General features: G+C 44.7%; 1 protein-coding gene across 2 annotated transcripts in view; it reads left to right on the forward strand.

Annotated features, from left to right (window-relative positions):
* CPPED1 (calcineurin like phosphoesterase domain containing 1) overlaps positions 1-20,909 on the forward strand; it is a 114,047-nt gene that overhangs the window by 19,939 nt on the left and 73,199 nt on the right. For both annotated transcript variants that reach the window (XM_022552198.3, XM_022552197.3), the window contains exon 2: positions 4,138-4,356. In XM_022552198.3, the coding sequence (XP_022407906.1) occupies positions 4,138-4,356 (219 nt within the window). The remainder of the gene's footprint in view (positions 1-4,137; positions 4,357-20,909) is intronic.

The following is a 20,909-nucleotide window of genomic DNA, read 5'->3' on the forward strand; positions in this document are numbered from 1 at the left end:
TCTCACCTTTAGGCTCTTTGACTAGGAAAATTAAAAACAAAACAAAACAACAAGCAATAAACCACCAGACCCTTAAGTGGTTTTTAAATGCCCTGATTGTGTATCAGGTTGCTTTAGGGATGGTCCTTACCATATCTAGACTTCCACAGTTAAAGCTGCCAGAACAGTGCTTTCCTGAGTCTAAAGAGAGAAGCTGGCGCCAGACACTTGCTCTGCCCCGGAAGGGAGGCATCACGTAAGCATTCTCAGGCCCTTGTAGGTGTCAGTCAGCTAATACCTATGCCTTGTCCTTGGGGTAGTTCTGGACTTCGGTGAAATAATTTAATGCAAATTTTTTTAAGAATTCGCTTTCCTAATATAAAAGTCTGCCCTTCTGAGGGGTAGGGGAGGTATATGTTTACAAAAGATCCCTCCATCTAGTACTAAGTCTTACAAGCCTCAAATATCTTAAATTCAGCCTTGATTAAAATTAAGATGAGGCCAAACACCACAAACTTCTGTAGCAGGAACTTTAAGAGGCTCCAGGTGCTTTTGAGAACGCAGAACCCCGAGTCAGCAGGTTGCCTTTATTAGATAGATGAGGTAGATGGAACAGTGACATGGAGCTGTCTTTCATTTTAGGTCAAATCTGTTTATTTTGTGCCTTGTCGTCATAAAATTGAGATTCTTTCTAGGATTTTACTTAGTAAACCAGTAAAGATGAAAGATTTAATACCTCCAAAGATGACTTTTCGAGACTGTGACTATTTGTGATAGGCAACTATAACTGTTAAAAGGTTCACTGTAGAAAACTTTCTAAATTCCGGTTGTTGTAGCAGATTGATTTGTGCCCCAACTTTGGGGTGACAGTCATCTCCCTGATTAATTTATCCAGTTTAAACAGCTTTGCAAACTGCCTCAGAAACAGGAACATAGCTAAAAGCATTCATCAGTGCAAAATGGTTATTATTAAAGTAAAATAAATGAACAGTGCCAACAATTAACTTTAAAACTCAAATCAGAATCTCAGTTTTTTTCATGACACCAACCTTGAGCTCTTGAAGAAGTTTTGCTGACTCCTTCCTGGCCCTTTATCTTTAAGTGGGATCTGTGTAACAAATTACCCAGAAACTTGGCAGCTTGAGAAAACTAATGTGCATTATCTATCTCCCAGTGCCATCAGGAATCTGGGTGCAACCTAGCTGGGTCCTTCTGCTGCAGGGTCTCATGAGGGTTCCGTCAAGGTGTCACCTGGGGTGTGGTCTCATCCAAAAGCTCACCTAGGGCGAATCCTCTTCCAAGTTTACTCCCATCCTTGTTGGCAGGATTTGGTTTCTTTCAGGTTGTTGCATGGGGGGGCGGGGGGCTCTGTCCTTCACAGGCTGTTGGCCAGAGCTCTCCCTCAGTTCCTTGCCATGTTGGCCTTTGCAGGAGGCTACTCATCATGACAGCCTGTTCCCTCAAGGAGAAGGGCTCCGGGAGAGAGTGAGGGAGAGTGAGCAAGGTGAAAGTCAGGGTCTTTTTTTTAGCCTTCTCTCTCTCTTTTTTCAAAACCACTGTATTGAGATATGATGACATGAAATGCTGTACATATATAATGTGTACAACTCAGTGAGTTTGGGGATAAGTACAGACCTGTGAAACCATCACTACCATCAACATCTATCATAAACATCCATCTCCTCCTAAAGTTTCTTCCCGCCCCCTTTATTGTTGTTGTTGTTGTTTGTGTGTGTGTGTGTGTGTGTGTGTGTGTGTGATAGGAACACTTAAGATCTACCTTCTTAGCAAATTTTAAGTGTCCAATACAGTATTGTTAGCTATAGGCACCATCCTGTATAGTAGATCTCCAGCACTTATCTTGCATAATTGAAACTTTGATCCTCCCCTCCCCATTTCCCCTACCTACCCCCCAGTCCCTGGAAACCATCGTTCTACTGTCTGCTTCTATGAGTTTGACTGTTTGGATTCTGCATACAAGCTGAGGATCAGGCAGTATTTGTCTTTCTGCGACTGGCTTATTGCAGGTAACTTAGCGTCTCCAGGTTCATCCATTTTGTCCCAAATGGCAGGATGTCCTTTTTTTAAATCTGTTGTATGTATATACCACTTTTTCTTTATCCATTCATGCACTGAGGAACATTTAGGTTGTTTCCGTATCTTGGTCTAGCCAGTCTCTGAAGGCACATCCCATAACTGTATTCTGCTTATTAGAAGCAGTCCAGCCCACACTCGAGGGGAGGGGATCACACAGGATGTGAGTATCAGGACTCAGGGGTCTTGGGGGGTGCGTTTTGGAGTCTTTCTGCCACATGTAGTAAGGGCTCAATGAGTATGAGTCAGATCCGTTGCAGTGCTGGATCGCTGTCCTTGGCACTGAGATGCACACAACAGGGTTCCATTGCAGTCCTTGTTCAGGGTGAGTTTAGGTAGGTTGTGATTTGACTGAACAGCTAGCATTTTAAGCTGTAGTTCAATAACTGGCAGGTTAACACACATACATAATTTGTTCTGGAAAGTACGGATAGGTAATTTTGTTTGTTTACGTGCTTGTCTTCTTAAGTTCTGGAAGAGGAATTAAGGAAAGGAGGCCTAAAGCCTGAGATCCATTCTGAGATGATAGTAGGCTAGGCATGGTGGGTGGGAGGGTGGTCGTGGAATTTTAAAAGCTTTTGTGCTACATCTAGATCTCAGCTTAAATGACCCCACCTCAGAGAGGCCTTCCCTGTGCATCCAATTTAAATTAACCATTGCTTTCGCCGTAATCCTCGCAGAGCCCTTAGCACCCTCGGCTCTATTCTCTGCGAATTTCCTTGTTTGCCCTCTCTCCCTCTGTGAGAACTAAGCCCCCGAGAGCCAAGACCTCACCTGTCTTGGTCCACTTGTGTGTCGTCAGCACCTCGCACAGGGCCCGGCAAACAGCAGACTTTCGGTAAATACTGAATAAATGAGTGAAGTGAACACAAAGATGTGAAATGACTTCAAGGAGCTTTTGGGAAATTCTAGTATCTTCATGACTTCCAAAGGAAATGCCATTTATTCAGCTCACCTGCAAAATACGTTCATTTGTTAAAGAGAAGAAAACAGTCTCAAGGTTGTGGGGTAGTTTTGTCCCTGCAGCTGATGGTCGGTGTCCATGAGGCAAGTCACGTCACCCCTCTGGGCTGAGGATAAAATCTGGGCTGATGAGTGGGTGTGTTCAGACTGCTCTGTCCCCAGAACCCACTCAGGCAGAGGAGGCTACGTGTTTTCAACACTGGTCAGCCACTTGTGGTTTTGTTTGAAGAAAGGATTCTGTGGCCAAAGCAAAGTTTGAAACCCACGCACCCACTGATGGGCATTCCAGCTCTGTAAATGCAGACACTGGTGGCAGTTTTTTGGGCAGATCAGGGTGGAGACCCGTGGCCCTTGAAGCTTTGGCAGAACCAATAGGAAGAGCAGCCTGATAGTTTACCTTCAGGTGACCTAAGTGCTTTCCAGGGACATAAAGAATTAAAGAATCTCGTCCCCCCAGCCCTGCCCTGCAGCCTCACATCTCACCTGTGCCCACATCATGCTGCCTTGGAAATGTTAGCATCATTTTTTTTTTCCATATTAAGATTTCATTTCTGGCCCCGCCTTTCCCACCAGATAGCCGGAGCTTCTGAGCTCCAAGTTTTTCTGTCACATCCCCTGAAACAGTGCAAATTGTGCCATTAAGCCTGGCGTAAACGATTTGAAAGCACTTCACCTCGTCGTTTAAACATAATACTTCTGGCAGCTTTCAATTTGGGGTATTTTTAATTCTAATTAAAAAACTATTGAACATTAATATCCTCTATATAGCGTGCCGTGGTGCCTCTGTGCTCCATTTTGGCCATCTGGCTTTTAAACAGACAGCTTGGTTACATAGCTGTTAACGGCCCATGTGGTTTTTCCCTGGCCTTTGGGAATCACCAGGTCCAGGCATAATTAGTATAAATCAAAATCCTCTGGCTGATGACAGGAAAATGGTGTGTTTGAACAGCAGCTTATGAAAATGACCTACTTAATTTAAGAAAAATATTGTATCCACTCGCAGGGTAACCTGGGTGCTTTCCCTGACAGATTTTATAATATTTCTTCCTTCCTTCCTTTCATTCATTCTTTTTTTTTTTTTTTTTTTTTTTTTAATTAAAGAAAAGGAAAGGGAATGGAAAGGCCCGTTCTACTTCATCCAAGGTGCAGACCCACAGTTCGGACTGATGAAGGCCTGGTCCACTGGGGACTGTGACAGCGGTGGCGACGAGTGGAAGCAGGAGATCCGTCTGACTGAGCAGGCCGTCCAGGCTATCAGCAAGCTGAGCCCCAAGCCCAAGTTCTTTGTTCTGTGCGGGGACCTCGTCCATGCCATGCCCGGTAAGACTGGGGTCGTCATTGTGACCTTGTCTTCTCCCCACAGCCAGAAAAAAATCATTTGTCTTAAAAGACGACTCTATTCAGTAACGGCTCATTCTTTCTCTTCACGACGGTTGCAGTATCATCAAACATCAGAAAATACACGCTCATTTTATTTTTAGAATTTGGCAAGATTAATCACAGTAATTAGGCAGAGCTACAGTTCTTATGGTCTGAGCTTACTATGAAAAATGGAACAGTTTCCTATGTGTCACCTTTCTTCATTTCCAGGGGGCAAACTTGAACTACTTTCAGATCCCATATCCATAAACGTAATCTTCTCCTTTCGTTTCCCTTCTTCTTGTGCTTTTATTTCTCCTGTATTTGTTAGTGCTTTTTCAGTTTCAAATGACAATCTAACTTGAACTAGATTAATTTTTTTTTAAAGTTTGTGTTACCCTATGGGACTGTAAAGTCCAAGGGCAGATTTGGGCTTTGGGTATGGCCGGATCCAGGGGCTCAGAGGTTGCTGCCAGGGCTTGGTCTCTTCCTCGCTCAGCCTTGCTTTCCTCTGGGTTGAATTTATTCTCATGCAGGCTCTTTCCAGGTAGTGGCTCCTGGGAGCTTTAGGTTTATGTCCTTCTTACTGAAACCACAACAGAAATAAAGTGCCTTATTCTTTTTTAAAAAAAAAATAATTAATTAATTTTTGGCTGCATTGGGTCTTTGTTGCTGTGCACGGGCTTTCTCTAGTTGTGGCAAGTGGGGGCTACTCTTCATTGCGGTGTGCAGGCTTCTCATTGTGGTGGCTTCTCTTGTTGCGGAGCATGGGCTCCAGGCACGCGGGCTTCAGTAGTTGTGGCACACGGGCTCAGTAGTAGTGGCTCGCGGGCTCTAGAGTGTAGGCTCAGTAGCTGTGGCCCACGGGCTTAGTTGTTCCGTGCGTGGCATGTGGGATCTTCCCGGACCAGGGCTCGAACCCGTGTCTCCTGCATTGGCAGGCGGATTCTTAACCACTGCGCCACCAGGGAAGCCCCTGAAAGTGCCTTATTCTTAGTGGTCCAATCAGAGTTACAGACCAGCACCCATCCAGCTCACATAGCCCTATGAAGCCGGGGTGTGGGGTCAGCTCCCCTGCAGCCAAGTGGTCAGAAGAACAGGATGGTTCCCCTGAAGAAAAGTGAGATAGTAGGAACGGGAACATAACAGGTCCTTTTTAGAACTCGCTTCCTTTATTTATTCCCCTTTCCTTTGATATCCTTCTCTCCCAGGCAAAGATAAAGCCCAGTGAGCAAGTATAAGAAAGTGGAAACCGCTCCTGCCCATCTGGGAGGCAGAGCAGGCACCCAAGACCGCTCTTGTCTGTGTCTTGGTCTCTGCTTAGTGGACAGAGATGACCCAAAGACCATTGCAGAAAACACTCTAGTTGCTATGGGTGTTTGTTTTTGGGTAACGTTACCTTGTAAACCAAGACTCTTGAGTCCTGCCTGCTATGATTTCTAATGTCTTTAGAAGCCAAGGCACTCTGCAGGAAGCCTGGGTACATTAATTCCTCCCCTCCAGGACTCACTTGTCTGGTAACCTACCTATCTAGAACAATCCCAGAGTGAACGTGTGAGGATGGAGAAGGGGCTGCTCAGAATGGCTCTCCTTGAAGTCTAGGGAGTATGGCCAGCAGGGAGAACCCTCAGATTCCACATTTACTGCTTTTCTGTCCAGTGTTTTTTTTTTTTTTTCCTTTGAAAATAGAATATTATGAGACTCACTAGAATTATATAACATGTTCTTGTAGATGTTTGCTGACTTGTTCTGAATTATGTTAATGTATTCAGTCATATTTCAAAATAAGGTTTAAAATAAAAGCATTCCATGTGATTACACTGCTTCTTAAATAAAGTGTACTGAACATAAGTAAATTAAAAGATAGAGTTTTTATGAGCAACCCTACCAGTTGGTCAGAAGACCTCGAAAATGTGAACTAGCAAACTTTTGAGAACTTGTTTTATATTCATTGTGACCCGAACAGAATTCTGAATATTTGGACTGTTTTGTGGGATTGTAACTGACCCAGTGAAAGGATTGTAACTGTTTTGAATATTGTGGTCTGAGGTTTAAACAAAACATTTTGAATCTAGTTACCTTTTTTTTTTTGCATTTAATTGCATTTTTTAATATGCAATTAGTGGCTTCCCCCTCATTTAGCTCATATGCGGGGGCAGACATTAGAAAAGTAATTATTTGCTTTGACTGCTTAGCACATTGTTAATTATCAAATGCATATATTAATAGGCAGATAAAATCGGAGAGCATACTTTTAATTCCACCATAAATAATATCTTGGGCCAAGCAGTTTTAAGTTCAAATTGGAGAAAAAGAACTTTACAAGTAATGCTTTTGTTAATGAAAGTCTGAATATGCTTTTCTATTATAAATATCCATCATAATATTCGTTCATCTACGAACATTTACTGTGTGCAAACTAAGTGTCAGTTACAGACGCTGTGGATACGATAGTTAGAACTGAGGGACCAGCCCTTCCACGGAGCTTAGAGTCTGGTAAGGGAAGTGTAAAACCCAGGATGGTTAAGGGGTGCCATTGGTGCCAAGGCCTGCAGGAAAAAGCCTAAGAAATGCAGGACAAGGCCCATTTAGTTTTGAAACATATGCAGTTTTCATTCTGCAGGCGTCTTTTGGGTTATCTTGGTATTTTCTTATTTTATAAAGCGTCTCTGTGGGATAAACCACATTATAAGTAGCAAATGAAGACTTGTACAAATATTGAAACCATTGATTTTCAATCCTTCACTCTTGAGCCCAGGATGACTTTCTTCAGTCCTCCTGATGTTGAGGCATCGACCCACTGATGCTGTCCCCAGGAGCCTTATTAGGTTTCGACAGTTACATGAGAAGCTGGAATGTGATGATACAGTTGGAGAGCAGGAGAGTCCCTTTAGCCTTTGGAATGGGCTGGTGTGGCTGTCCCTGTTTGGTAGCAAGGGCTATAACCAAACAAAACAGATAAAGCGGGAGGAATTCTTCCCTTGATACAAAGTCTCCTTGAAGAGTTCTTTGTTTACCGACCTCCACTGGGGCAGCTGTTACATGATGTTTCAGTTGATTCAATGCCCCAGGAAGCCCTCTGTTATGTAAAGTGAGGCAAGCCTGCGTTAGCATTATTTCAATAGGTGGTGTATTAGTTTCCTGTGGCTGCTGTAGACAATTACTGTAGACTTAGTGGTCTAAAACAACACATTTATTCTCTTATAGTTCTGGAGGACAGAGTATAAAATGGGTGTGCGGGGCTGCATCCTTTCTGGGAGGTTCCAGCTTCTAGAGGCTGCACACATGTCCTGGGTCAAGGCCCCTTCCTCTGTCTTCAAAGCCAGCAACACAGCATCTTCTCGCCTCACTGACCTTTGATTCACCCTCTCATATTCTCTTACTCCTATCCTCCTGCTTCCCTCTTATCAACACCCTTGTGATCCTGTTGGCCTGTTCAGATAGCCCAGGATAATCTCTTCGTCTCAAAATCCTTAACTTTATCGCATCTGCAAATTCCCTTTTGCCTTGTAAGGTAACATATTCATAGATTTGGGGGACTGGGATGTGGACATCTTTGGGGGACCATTATTCAGCCAACCACAGATTGGCAAAGGATGAATTCGGGGTCTGTTATGTGCCAGGAACTGTGCTGCTAGCTCACTCATTATGGGCTTGAAAAAGTGTTACTTCCATTTTCCCAGGGTCACTTAGCTTATAAGTGGTGGAGTCAGGATCTTACTCAGGTCCGTCTGTTTCCAAACTTAATGCACTTCTGCTGCAGCCTTGCTACTCAAAGGCTGGTCCTCAGAGCTGTATCCAGGAGCTTGTTTGAAATGTAGGATTTCTGCCCCACCCAGACCTAATGAGACATAATCAGCATCTCAACAAGATCCGAAGGTGAATCTTATGGACAATTAAGTCTGAGAAGCACTTAATAGACTGATATGCACAGTGCCTGGGTGTTTGGCTTCTCTGTGTACTATGTACCATTTTGTGTGTGTGCAAGTGGTTTGTGAAAATTCACTTTAGCTCTTAAAGATAATGGTGCTCAGCTTCAAAGGGAAATGCCTTAAGTTTGTAGGTTTTTATTTTGGTTTCTAAACAACAGTTTGAATAACTAAAGCCGAATGACCTCTGCTATGCAGGGCTTCCCAAACAGAACCTGACAGAAATATTCAGGAAAGCAGCCACACCTATATGCTTTAAAAGTATCTTTATGCAGAAAGGTCAGGAGGGCTAGCACTGGTTCTTCGGGCCCTGTCTGTGTGCATGATCCCTTATCTGCCATTCCAAAGTTCACAAAGCTCTGAACACTAAGCGTTTTTTGCTTAAGTTTGGAACTAACTCAGTTGGAAGCAAAACTGACCTGAACTGACGTGAAGCTATTTATAGTCTCTATTTATCCTACTTAGGACATTCATATATTTTGCTAGTGAAATATTACTGTGTTCCATGATGGGGTGGTGCCTGAGACCCAGCTGGAGGCATTATTTAATATGTGCCCTCTGCCTGGTATTGCTATTTTTAAGTTTGAAAAACTCCAGATTTCAAACCAGATCTGGCCCAAAGCATTTTGGATAAGAACACATGAATCTGCAGTGTTGATCATTTGGAATTTATAGATGAAGAAACCTTTCATCACTAGAAGCAGAAGGCTCTTCCTTCCTTCCCATTTAATGTCACACCCCCAAGTTCACTTGTGTACACCCATTGCACAGTGGCCACATTTTAGTTTCAAAGTTAAAAATGTTCCCAGGCATCTTATATTTGAATTTTGGGGACCATTCCTGTTGGGACCAAAGTGACTGAATATGAAAATGGAGTTGCGTTCAGAAATCATTCTGACAAATTGAAAGAGAGGGTATGTACACAAAGGTGATGTTTGCTACAGATAAGTGCAGACTAATCAATCCACTTAGGTGGAAAAATCTTCACTTCAGGGTAGAGAAGGACTGGGCTTCTGCAGATATGGCCGCAAAAGGCTGGAGATTAAGGGGATTAGTGGCATGGTGTTTAGGATGGGAGACGCTCTGGGAATGTAAAGCAGAACTGCTGAATTGTGGTTTTCCTGCAAGACCCAAGCGAGACCTGAAAGGTTCTATTTCATCTAGTTTGGTAGCCCCTCACCTTAAACTAGATGTGAAGGGCTAGGCCAAGGTCCAGGTAAGAGTAGCCCTGGCTAAATGGCCATCAAGGCTCCTCCCCCACTTGGATTTCTAATTCTATGATGAATGGGTAGAATTGGGAAATAAAGCAAGATGGAATGCTTTGGTACGGTGGGCTTCAGGCAGAGAATAAGCCATTTGTCCTTCTGTGCTCACACAATCCAGGAAGGTTGGTGTTTATTTTTCCCCAGCTGGGCAGGCACAGACATGTGAATGTAATTCTGGTACAAGACAGACTATGATAAGCAAAGCCTCAGAGGCACACTTTTGAAAACCAAAGCCAGGATTAAGGCTGTGGCCAGGAAAAGGCCTTATGTCTGCCCTCCAGCCTCTATGATTCACCTTCCCCCAAGCTGAATTCTAAGTTCCTAAAGGGCAGCGAGTGTGTGTATCTGTGTTGGTGTGTATTTACATCCAGCGCCCAACACTGTGGGCATGTGAACGGTGTGAATGAATGCAGGTCAAGTGAATCACTGTATGTTTCCCGGGGTCCTTGGCAAGTAGCTGGCACATGGTAGGCCCCCAGTACAAATTTCTGGATTAGATGAGTAACCAATTCATTTATTTAACAAATCTCTGTTGAGTGCTTACTCTGAGCCAGGCACTGTTCCAGATGCCTGTGCTACATAAGTGAATAGAACAGATCAAAACCTGTGCTTGACCTAGAAATAAGGAATAGGGACGCATGGAAACATGAAAGTATTATTTTTTCTCATTCTTATCTTTTGTAGGATTCAAACTCGTGTAGCTATGGATCTGTTTTGTTACTAGATTTTTAAATTATACGAGTAATATGTGAATACGTTCTCTTTGTAAAGATTTTAAATCTGTATCTAGAATACACTGCAACCCCCAACCAGGTCCATCCCTTGGGGTCACCATAGTTAAAAGTATGTGTGTTGGTGAGCAGCCTGGTCTTACGTAAATGTCATCATTCTGTGCGCACTGTTCTGTGCCCCGCTTTTTCCCCTTGCATCCATCTGGAAAACGCTTTTACGCTGATACACAGAGGTTTATGTCAGGCTTTTAATAACTGCGGTGAGTTCCGTGGGTTGGAATCTCCTAATTGATTAGTCCTCTCTCCCCACCATCACTAGGAGTGATAATCTAAACAGTGCCGCTAGCAGAGGTTCTTCTTGTGTACTCAGGTCAGCTTTTCTTTAGGCTTGAAGTCAAAATGGGTTGGCTGGTTCGGGACCTGCTCTAGCACTTGGAGGGAGTGAACACCAGGCAGTTCGCTCTGCAGTTCCCAGGAGGACCCCTCTCAGGAACTGGCTGCACTTTCCTTCTGTACCATCTCTTCTGTGCAGCAGCATCTCTGCCTGCACTGCCCACCACACCCTAGGTACTCAGAAAGTTTCCACTGAACGGAAACCCTTTTGTCCCTATTAACAGGATTTGTTCCTGTTGTTGTTGTTGTTTTTAAAAGAAGCTCAGTTAACTCATGTTCAATTCCTTGGCTGTATAATTAGCCTTGCATTGTTATTTTTAAGTGCATATTCCAGGCTCCAAGAAATGCCATGATTTAAAGACAATTTACCACACAGCTTAACATACAGAAACATTAAAGGGGGGGGTTCTGTGGGTGCAAGAAAGTGACCCACCTTGGTTGAAATATCACCAGGCCCTGGACTGGGCCGGGCTGCTGTCTTCAGCTCTTCCAGCAGGTTGTGTGCGGGCCAAATGTTGAGCCGTGGTGACCCGGAGCAATCACCAGCCCCGGGCTCCCGGGCTCCTTCACATGCATTATAAGTGCTGTTGAAGCATCCAGGCGATCAGGAACAATCAATGCCTCCCTTCTGCTGGGGCTGATTGAAAGTGGTTTGAACTAATTTACCTGATATTACTAATTAGGGAACTCTGAGCATTACTTGCAGAGTTGTTTCTTTTTTGTTCTTGTTCATGGAGAGAGGATTTTTTATTGAGATACAGTTGACATACAACATTATATTAGTTTCAGGTGTATAACATAGTGATTCAATATTTGTATATACTGTGAAAGGATCACAGTAAGTCTAGTTACCATCTGTCACAATACATAGTTACAAATTTTTCTTGTGACTTTTTTTTTAACATCTTTATTGGAGTATAATTGCTTAAAATGGTGTGTTAGTTTCTGCTTTATAACAAAGTGAATCAGTTATACATATACATATATCCCCATATCTCTTCCCTCTTGCGTCTCCCTCCCTCCCACCCTCCCTATCCCACCCCTCTAGGTGGTCACAAAGCACCGAACTGATCTCCCTGTGCTATGCGGCTGCTTCCCACTAGCTATCTGTTTTACATCTGGTAGTGTATGTATGTCCATGCCACTGTTTCTGATGTGTGTGGTCTGAAGCAGCACTGCTGGGAGCGGTGATCGCCCTCCTGCCCCCGCCAGCATCTGCCACGTGGCCTCATGGCAGAGGCCCTGTGCCCGCTGCTGGGCATCTCAGCTTGTTCTGTGCCCAGACCCCTGTGGCAGCTTGCTGAAGCCTCTGGACCACCTCTCATAATAATGTTTCTAAATGCATAAAATAAAATGCATGGGGTTTCTCAGAAACCAATTATATTGAAATATAGTCATCAAAATATTTTAAAATTTATTTGATAGAGTAAAATGCATGCCTCTTTGTTGATCTGTTGTTATATAATACAGTCTAACAGCAAGGCTAATAACTGTATTTTCAAAGTGGTGCTTGAGCTTAAGCAACGTTGTGAGGTATTGCAACAACTGTAATGGAATACGAAAAATCCTCATGATTTCTGTTGGTGGACAGAATCACAGGAGCATGAATACCTGTGTGGCTTTCTGCCTAACTTCATAGTAGAGGGAAATGCTAAATGTCAGTTATAGGTCAGTGAAAATGTAGGCTTTTTCCCCATCTAGGTTCACAGATCCCCGTGGACTCCAGGTTAAGAGCCCTTATCCATGTGCACATGTGGATATACTCTTGTTTGACTAGTCAGAGCTTTCTCTTCATAGTTAGTGTATGGATATTATAATTGCCCACAGTATAAACTCAATGGCAGAAACTCTACCTTGAATTAAAGGCTAAAACGCTTCTTAATTGTAGCTAGGAAAATGTGGACCTCTGATTATTCCCTGAAAAGAAATGAGCTGAGTAACAGGAGCTAGTTAACAATTGTCTTTTGTAAATTTATTTACTTTATTCATTTTTGGCTGCGTTGGGTCTTCATTGCTGCGCGCGGGCTTTCTCTAGTGGCGAGCCGGGGCTACTCTTCGGTGCGGTGCGCGGGCTTCTCATTGCGGTAGCTTCTATTGTTGGGGAGCATGGGCTCTAGGCACATGGGCTCAGTAGTTGTGGCTCACGGGCTCTAGAGCGCAGGCTCAGTAGTTGTGGCGCACAGGCTTAGCTGCTCCACGGCATGTGGGATCTTCCCAGACCAGGGCTCGAACACCTGTCCCCTGCATTGGTAGGCGGATTGTTAACCACTGCGCCACCAGAGAAGTCCCTCCTGTCAGTACATTTAAAACTATTAGGCATTCTATCAGTTTCAGCGTCTTGAAGAAATTTCTCCTAGAGCCCTCTGTTTCCTGGCTCATTATTCTCTAAGCCTAACAGCTGTCATATTGGCATTTCCATCCCTGTTCTAGGGACTGACTACCTCTCTCAGGTTGGATCCCCGTTTCTTCGCTTTGTAGCAGACCATGATTGTAGAGGCCATCAGGCAAAGAACCTGTGGCAGTCTGCTCCGCGACCCCGGCCAGCCGTCTGAGTGGCACAGGCCACTGAGCAGAACAGCTAGGGAGCTCACTTCCACCCTCCCCCACATCCCGGGGGGTTTCCTGGAGGCGGCAGAGGGATGCTACAGAAGCTTGCAGAGTCCCTGGCAAACCAATACAGTGTAGACAAAACCAACGTCTTTCTAGCTTGTGCTTAGCTGATTGGAATAGTTACATCTTTCCTTTCGTTGTTTTTGCTCTGAATACTCATTTTCTGGAATTGGGACATTTCACTTCCTTAATGGGCCTATTATCTGCAACTAAATGAAATAGGAAAAAGAAGCAGGATCCCAAAGGAGTTCAATTACCAGTTAATTGGTCAAGTGATCAGAATGTGAAATGAAAAAAATAATGAGAGGTTAGAAAAGGGAGCACATTTCAGGCCAAAACTGCCGAGGATGCCTATTTTGTAACGTCCATAATTTAGACACTCACCTGCCTGTCTGGAATTCTGTATCACTCCCTTCAGTTCCTAAATACTTTATTGGAAAACCATGGTAGATTCTTTTCAATATATGTTATTTGGGTTGTATAAAAAATGTACTACTCCTTTCTTTATGTATTATTTGGGTGAAATACTGCTGTCATAATCCATAAATACTGTTGTGAAGAGGTTTTGTATTGATCTGATATCATACCAAAAGCTCCTATAATGTCAAACAGTTTATTTTATTAATTGTATCCTAAGTTGGTTCACGGTACAGATTCAACAGTGATTTGCTATAAATGTCTGGGAGCAGCCAGTGTAATAAGTTGTAGCTGTTAGATGCAAAGTTAAATGAATCTTGTTTAATATCATGTATAATTTAAAAACCAGTAGAACCAGATTAAACTTGATCTGCTAGCTATGTGCTGCCGAATCACCACGTGAGTAACATTTATGCTTGCAAAGATTTAGATCAAATGAATTTACATACCTCAATTAATTAGGAAAAGATAATGGAAAGGATTTGAGATGGAAAGGATTATGGCTCCATAAATTCTCTGGGACTAGATGAAAGTAAATGTTTTTAATTGAAGGAGTAAATCATTTTCTTAAGTTCCCCTCAAGGCTGCTTGTGCCACTGTGTCCCTAGCCCTAGTGTTTTCCAGCCAGATGTCCACCTGTTCCATCATCACTGCTCGTGCCCTTGACTATTGGCAGTTGGAGTTAGGTAATTCGACCCTAATTCATTTACTCATTTGTTTGTCTGATCAATAATAGCAAATAAATGTGGAGGGTCTGCTTATGTGCCTGACACTGCTTAGCAAGAAACAAGCCCAGTGCCTGTCCTCAGGAAGCTTCCAGTTAGGGAGAGAGGAGGGAAGCAAAAATCTCTATAAATGAAATAAAGCAGTAGCCTTAGTGAGTGATTCCAGGCGTGGTGCGTGGTGCTGTGAGCAGATGCAGGATGCAGCCCTGATCGGTGGGTTAGCGAAGGCTGCCTTGAAACCGGAGTAATATTACGTAGCCTCTATCCTGCTCATCGTTCAAAAAATCAAATCAAATCAAACAGTACTAAAAGGTATTCAGGAAAATAAAAGCGTTCCAGCCACCACTGACGTACTTCTTAGAGGAAACCCATGGTTATTAATTTTTCATGAAAAATGGCAGAAAATTGTCAAGCTTATGTACACTGGCATGTAGAGTGTTTTGTAAAAAGTACAAATGGAAGAAAAAAAGACACAGCATCTGTTTATGTCATTTCTGTTGTCTTTCTATAGCAGGAGGTATAGACATGCATCACTCTTCTCAGTGGACAAGATACCAGCCTGTGTTTGAACTGCCCCCGACTGGGGGGCATTTATGTTGTGCCCTGTGTTCTGCATGACCGGTGCACCTCTGTGTGCACGAGCAGCTGTTAAGGATGTGGCTCTGAAGTCAGCTTGCTCAGATTCACATCCTGGGTCCCTTGTTTACTAACTGGGCAACCTTGGGCAATTTATCTTATCTCTCAGTAGCTGAGTTTCCTGATCTGTAAAATGCAGATAATGGTGATACTACTTGGTAGGCTTCTCATAAAGCTAAAGTGCTCAGAACACTGTCTGGCGTTTAATACCGTCCAGTAACTACAATTACTTCCACTAGTTAGGTTTTGTTTTTGTTTTTAATAAAAGCTTTATTGAGGTCTAATTCCCATATCATGTAATTCACCCATTTAAGATGTGTGATTCAGTGGCTTTTTGTTTATTCACAGCATTGTGCAGACAGCACCACCATCAATTTTAGAACATTTTCATCAACCCCAAAAGAAGCCTTGTTTCATACTATTAACCACTCCTCTCCATATCCCTCCACCCCATCCTCATCCCCAGCCCTAGGCAACCACTAATCTACGTTGTGTGTTTATGGATTTGCCTGTTCTAGACATTTTGTGTAAATGGAATCATGTAATATGTGATCCTTTGTGACTGGCTTCTTTCATTGAGCATGATGTTTTCAGGGTTCATCTGTATTGTAGCAGGTGTCAGTACTTCATTCCTCTTTTATCTCTGAATAATTGTAGGGATAGACTGCATTTCATTTACCTACTTTTACTTTTTGTTGTTATTCTGTGAGATGAATTCTTAGAAATAGACTGTTGAACCAAATGTTAATATTAAGGAAAGTGGAAATTAGGCCTTTGTCCTAATATATGGTCAACTAATATATTTTATTTATTTATTTATTTTTGGCTGCATTGGGTTTTCGTTGCCGCGCGCGGGCTTTCCCTAGCTGCGGCGAGCGGGGGCTACTCTTCGTTGTGGTGCACCGACTTCTCATTGCGGTGGCTTCTCTTGTTGTGGAGCATGGGCTCTAGGTGCGCGGGCTTTAGTAGTTGTGGCACGTGGGCTCAGTAGTTGTGGCTCACGGGCTCTAGAGCGCAGGCTCAGTAGTTGTGGCACACGGGCTTAGTTGCTCCGTGGCATGTGGAATCTTCCTGGACCAGGGCTCCAGCCCGTGTCCCCTGCATTGGCAGGCGATTCTTAACCACTGCACCTCCAGGGAAGTCCTCAACTAATATATTTTAATTTTTAATATTTAGTTTTTGGCTGTGACCCGTGGCTTGTGGGATCTTACTGGACCGCCAGGGAAGTCCCTATATTTTAATATTTTTATTCCATTACTAAATAATATCCCTACCCTGGTCACTAGGTAGAAGGGAGATGATGGGGAGTGGGCCGTCTCCCTACCTTCAGGCAAACCCCAGTTTGCCATCTCAAATAGCTGAGAGCCTATTTTTTTTAATAAGATTCTTAACTCTTCATTTTTTCACAGTTTTTTTTTTGTTGTTGCGGTACGCAGGCCTCTCACTGTTGTGGCCTCTCCCGTTGCGGAGCCCAGGCTCCGGACGCGCAGGCTCAGCAGCCATGGCTCACGGGCCCAGCCGCTCCGCGGCATGTGGGATCTTCCCGGACCGGGACACGAACCCGTGTCCCCTGCATTGGCAGGCGGACTCTCAACCACTGCACCACCAGGGAAGCCCCACAGTTTTTATTAAGAATATTTTTGTCTGAAAATAAAACCCAAACTTTTGGGAAATAAAGAGCAAGTTTACTAAGTTTAGTTGAGTATCTGTAGCCGCCTATTATTTCTTATGTAATCACTTCAAAAAACAGTCTTCCTTGATTCCTTCCTTATCGTTAGGTCAACTCAGTGGCCACCAGCAATTGGGAAGAGCGTGTACTCTAAAGAGTAGGGCTCGTGGTAGTGCAGAGCCACTAAGGTAGCTGTATTATGATGAAAGAATAGTGCTTTTATCTCTTTTTCCAGATGAGCAAACTGTCAGGTCAGACAGCTTGCCCAGCTCCGCCTGCTGGGGAGGTGATGCTGGCGCTGAGGTCCATTCAGTAACTCTGAGCCTAGACACCCTTTACTGGACCCTCAAGGAGTTACAGCCGTCCTAGGGTGAATTCCTTATCTGCTGCCCACCAACAGGCCAAGGCCGCATGAAACTAGGGAGAGAGGTGCTGGAGGGGGAGGACAAGCGTTCCCTCCTTGGGGGAATCTGATGACGGCCCTAGCTGTGCTTTTGGAGCTAAAACTACAAAATCTAAGATGGTCTGTCTCCATATTCCAGATGCAGCCCTGTAGTAAGGGTGAAGCCATGTTTCTGTGAGTGGAAACAAGTGCTGCTTAGTCGCCGTCGAGGCCATCCTGCCAGCCCTGGTCCACCGCAGCATTTCAGCTTTAGGTTACTAGGACGATACTGCCATGAGAATTGCTCCTCTCTGTTTAATAGACCAGGGCAGCGGTACTCAAAGATGGCACATTTTAAAATTCTCCTTGTTGGTAAATTAAAAGTAGTCCCCAGAGTCCCTAATCCAGGGATCTCCAAACACTGGCACATGCTGTGGGAGCTTCGCAACACTTCTGAGCAGAAGACAGCTTTGTTATTCTCAGTGACCAGGCCTGCCGCCCCGGGGCCACTGGGCCCCCAACAGCAGAAAAACAGACCATATCATTACAGCAGCCCCCAGACTCCTCTGAAGATGAACGTTGCCATCAGGTCCCAAATCTTAGCATTGCCATCTTAAACTCTTTGTTCATTCCGAAACATAGAAAATGTTTCTATCTGTGAAAGGCAAATTTAACCATCAGTTATTTAGAAAAGACAGAACAAGGCACTTGCAATGGACATTTGTCCTTCGTCTTGACCTTCCACTACTTTGAACTGCACTTTCCCTCCGGTGTGTGTCTTGGAGGGAGGCAGAAACCACCTGCTGTGACTGAAGCCAGGTGCCCTGTTGCTCTTTCCAGCCTCCCATGCAGCTAGGACTCAGGCTTGTGACCCCATCCCAACCACCCAGACCCCCCTGAAGCAGATTTTGAATCTTCAGCTGTTGACACAGAGGGGGCAGGATCTGTCCCGGTGAAGGGGTTGGCAGCTGCGTCTACCTTCAGGGGGCAGCAGTGGCCGGGGTCCCAGCATTATTCGCATCCAGCATCACCATCAGCTGTGTCAGCGGGCAGCCTGGGAGCGTCTGTGCCCAGGCCAGCGCTTCTCCCTGGAAGCATTTTTGAATGTGATTGGAGGTGCTGCCTTCTTAGCCTCGAGACCTGGTTTTCCAGCTCTCTGTAAGACTCCCAGCTACCTGATATCCTTTATAAATTGCTTCTCTATTCAGACTAGCCAGAGTCAGTTGTGTGCAACAAAGAACCTGACTGATGGAAGCTTCCATGGCGCCTTCTTCTAGTGCTGCCCAGTTACCACCCTGGGGCAGATTCTGCTCTGTGCTTCTCCCCAGGTGTTCCACTCCACCTCAGTGTCATCATGTGAAAACCGAACCTACTCTCTTCTTAGAGCTTCCTTCTCATTGTTCCCTCAGTCATAAGGATGTGACCCTTTTGAATTCATTCTTTTAAAAAAAAAAAATTTTATTTATTTGTTTACTTACTTGGCTGTTCCTGGTCTTCGTTGCAGCATGTGGGATCTTTAGTTGTGGCATGTGGGCTCTTTTAGTTATGGCGTGTGGGATCTAGTTCTCTGACCAGGGATCGAACCTGGGCCCCCTGCATTGGGAGTGCGGAGTCTTAACCACTGGACCACTAGGGAAGTCCCTTGAGCCGTCTTGAGCCACCTTTCCCTCCGCACCCAACTCCTGCCCAGTCCTGCCCAGTCCCCCTATAGCCTTGCTCCCTCTCTGTCCTGTCAGCCCCAGACACTCACGCCAGGACTCATGCAGCTGCCTCCTTGTGCGCTCTCTACAGTGTGGCCCCTCATCAAACGGTCCCATTCATTGCCCACCTGTTCCACCTCCTCTGTGTCACATACTCAGCTTCATCACCCTTGTAGTGTTCTTATCACAAAATGGCCTCAGTCCTGCACCTCACCCTGCAGCATGCTTTCGCAGCTCTCCCGTCCGGAGGTGGAGTGTGTTTCCCTTGTTCCTTTCGCCTTGTGTCTGCAGAGGTGCTGGTCAAGAGCACAGGCCATGTGACCTTGGCCTCCTCCTCTGTTAAATGAGACTGACAGTGGCACCCACTTTAGAGGCTAGTTGTGGAGATGAGGCGAGATGATGGACGTATTGATACAAGGGCTGGCACAACACAGGCATTGAATAAACAGTGGCTGAACCCCCCCCCCCCCACATCACCCTCGGTCTTCATTATGCTGCCGTCATTGCCATCCTCATCATCACACCTTCTTTTGAGATTCAGCTCCACTTCCTGTCTTAGAAGTACCAGTTTTTTAGTGATTCTTTCTGCCTTAAACTCGGTGGTCTGCTTCACTGATGTGGTTTTAAGCTCAGACCATCCTCTGCATCTGTCTGATGTGCCGTCCCATGAAGAGTCTGGGTTTTGGAGTCAGAAGATATGACTAATTCACGCTGTGACTTTGGGTTAGTTACTCAGCTGTCTAAGCCTCAGACTCTGTAAAACATGCAAAGTGATAGCTGTATCCATGAACAGGTGGGAGGATTAACTGAAATACTGACTGGGACACATTTCGCACAGTATCTGACACCTTATGAGCACTCCATCATTGTAATGACTGTTATGGTGCTTCTTGTATTTTCTCCCAGCTTGTGAACCTCTTGAAGACAGGTTCTCTGCCATTTATCCATTTGTATCCCAGAACCTACCACAGTATCCGACACATGGCAGGTGCTCAAAGCATATAAGCTTTTTGGAAGGAGGGAGACCTGGGTTTGAAACTAAGTATCATTGGGCTTCCCTGGTGGCGCAGTGGTTGAGAGTCCGCCTGCCGATGCAGGGGACACAGGTTCGTGCCCTGGTCCGGGAAGATCCCACATGCCGCGGAGCGGCTGGGCCCGTGAGCCATGGCCGCTGAGCCTGCGCGTCCGGAGCCTGTGCTCCGCAACGGGAGAGGCCGCAACAGTGAGAGGCCCGCGTACCGCAAAAAAAACAAAACCAAAAAACTAAGTGTCATTTATGTAGAGAACGGACATGTGGACATGATGGGGGGTGGGGGAAGGGGAGGCTGAGATGAATTGGGAGATTAGGATTGACATATGTACACTACCATGCGTAAAATAGATAGCTAGTGGGAACCTCCTGTAAAGCACAGGAACCTCAGCTTGGTGCTTTGTGACGACCTAGATGGATGGGATGTGGGGGTTGGGAGGGAGGTCCAAGAGGGAGGGGATATAGGTGTACATAGAGCTGATTCACTTCGTTGTACAGCAGAAACTAACACAACATTGTAAAGCAATTATACTCCAATTAAAAAAAAAAAAAAGACTAGGTGTCATTTAAGAGCTATTTGGCTGTGGGCAAGGTCATAGACTTCACTGAGCCTCTGATTCCTTATCTGGAAGCCAGAGGAGATGGTATCTATGTTTCTGGGTTGTTTGGAGGATCAAACAAGATTGTTAATTACAGAGTCTGTGACAGACCTTGGTGGCAGCAGTAAGAGAGTGATGTCCTGGCTTGTTTTCCTTTATCCTCACTTGATGCCATGCTGGACCATGCAGTAGTACCCCGTCCTTTTTCCTGCAGGAAGTGGAAATGTGAGAAATAGAAAGGGGCTTTGTTTTTTCTTTCTTTGACCTTCCAGCTCTTATTCAGAATATTCTGAACGCTTACATGGAAAAACAACAGCCAAGAGAGCCCTGTGACGAAAACTGGGTATTTGATCACATGATTCGCCCAAATGACTAGTTCCTCTTCTGCCTTTCATTGCCATAGATTTTGCTGTGCTTTGAAGCAGCCC

Source organism: Delphinapterus leucas, chromosome 15 (genome assembly GCF_059928025.1).
Source record: "Delphinapterus leucas isolate spDelLeu-1000000601 "Yukka" chromosome 15, BTC_Dleu_Yukka2, whole genome shotgun sequence".
NCBI classification, from domain to species: Eukaryota; Metazoa; Chordata; class Mammalia; order Artiodactyla; family Monodontidae; genus Delphinapterus; species Delphinapterus leucas.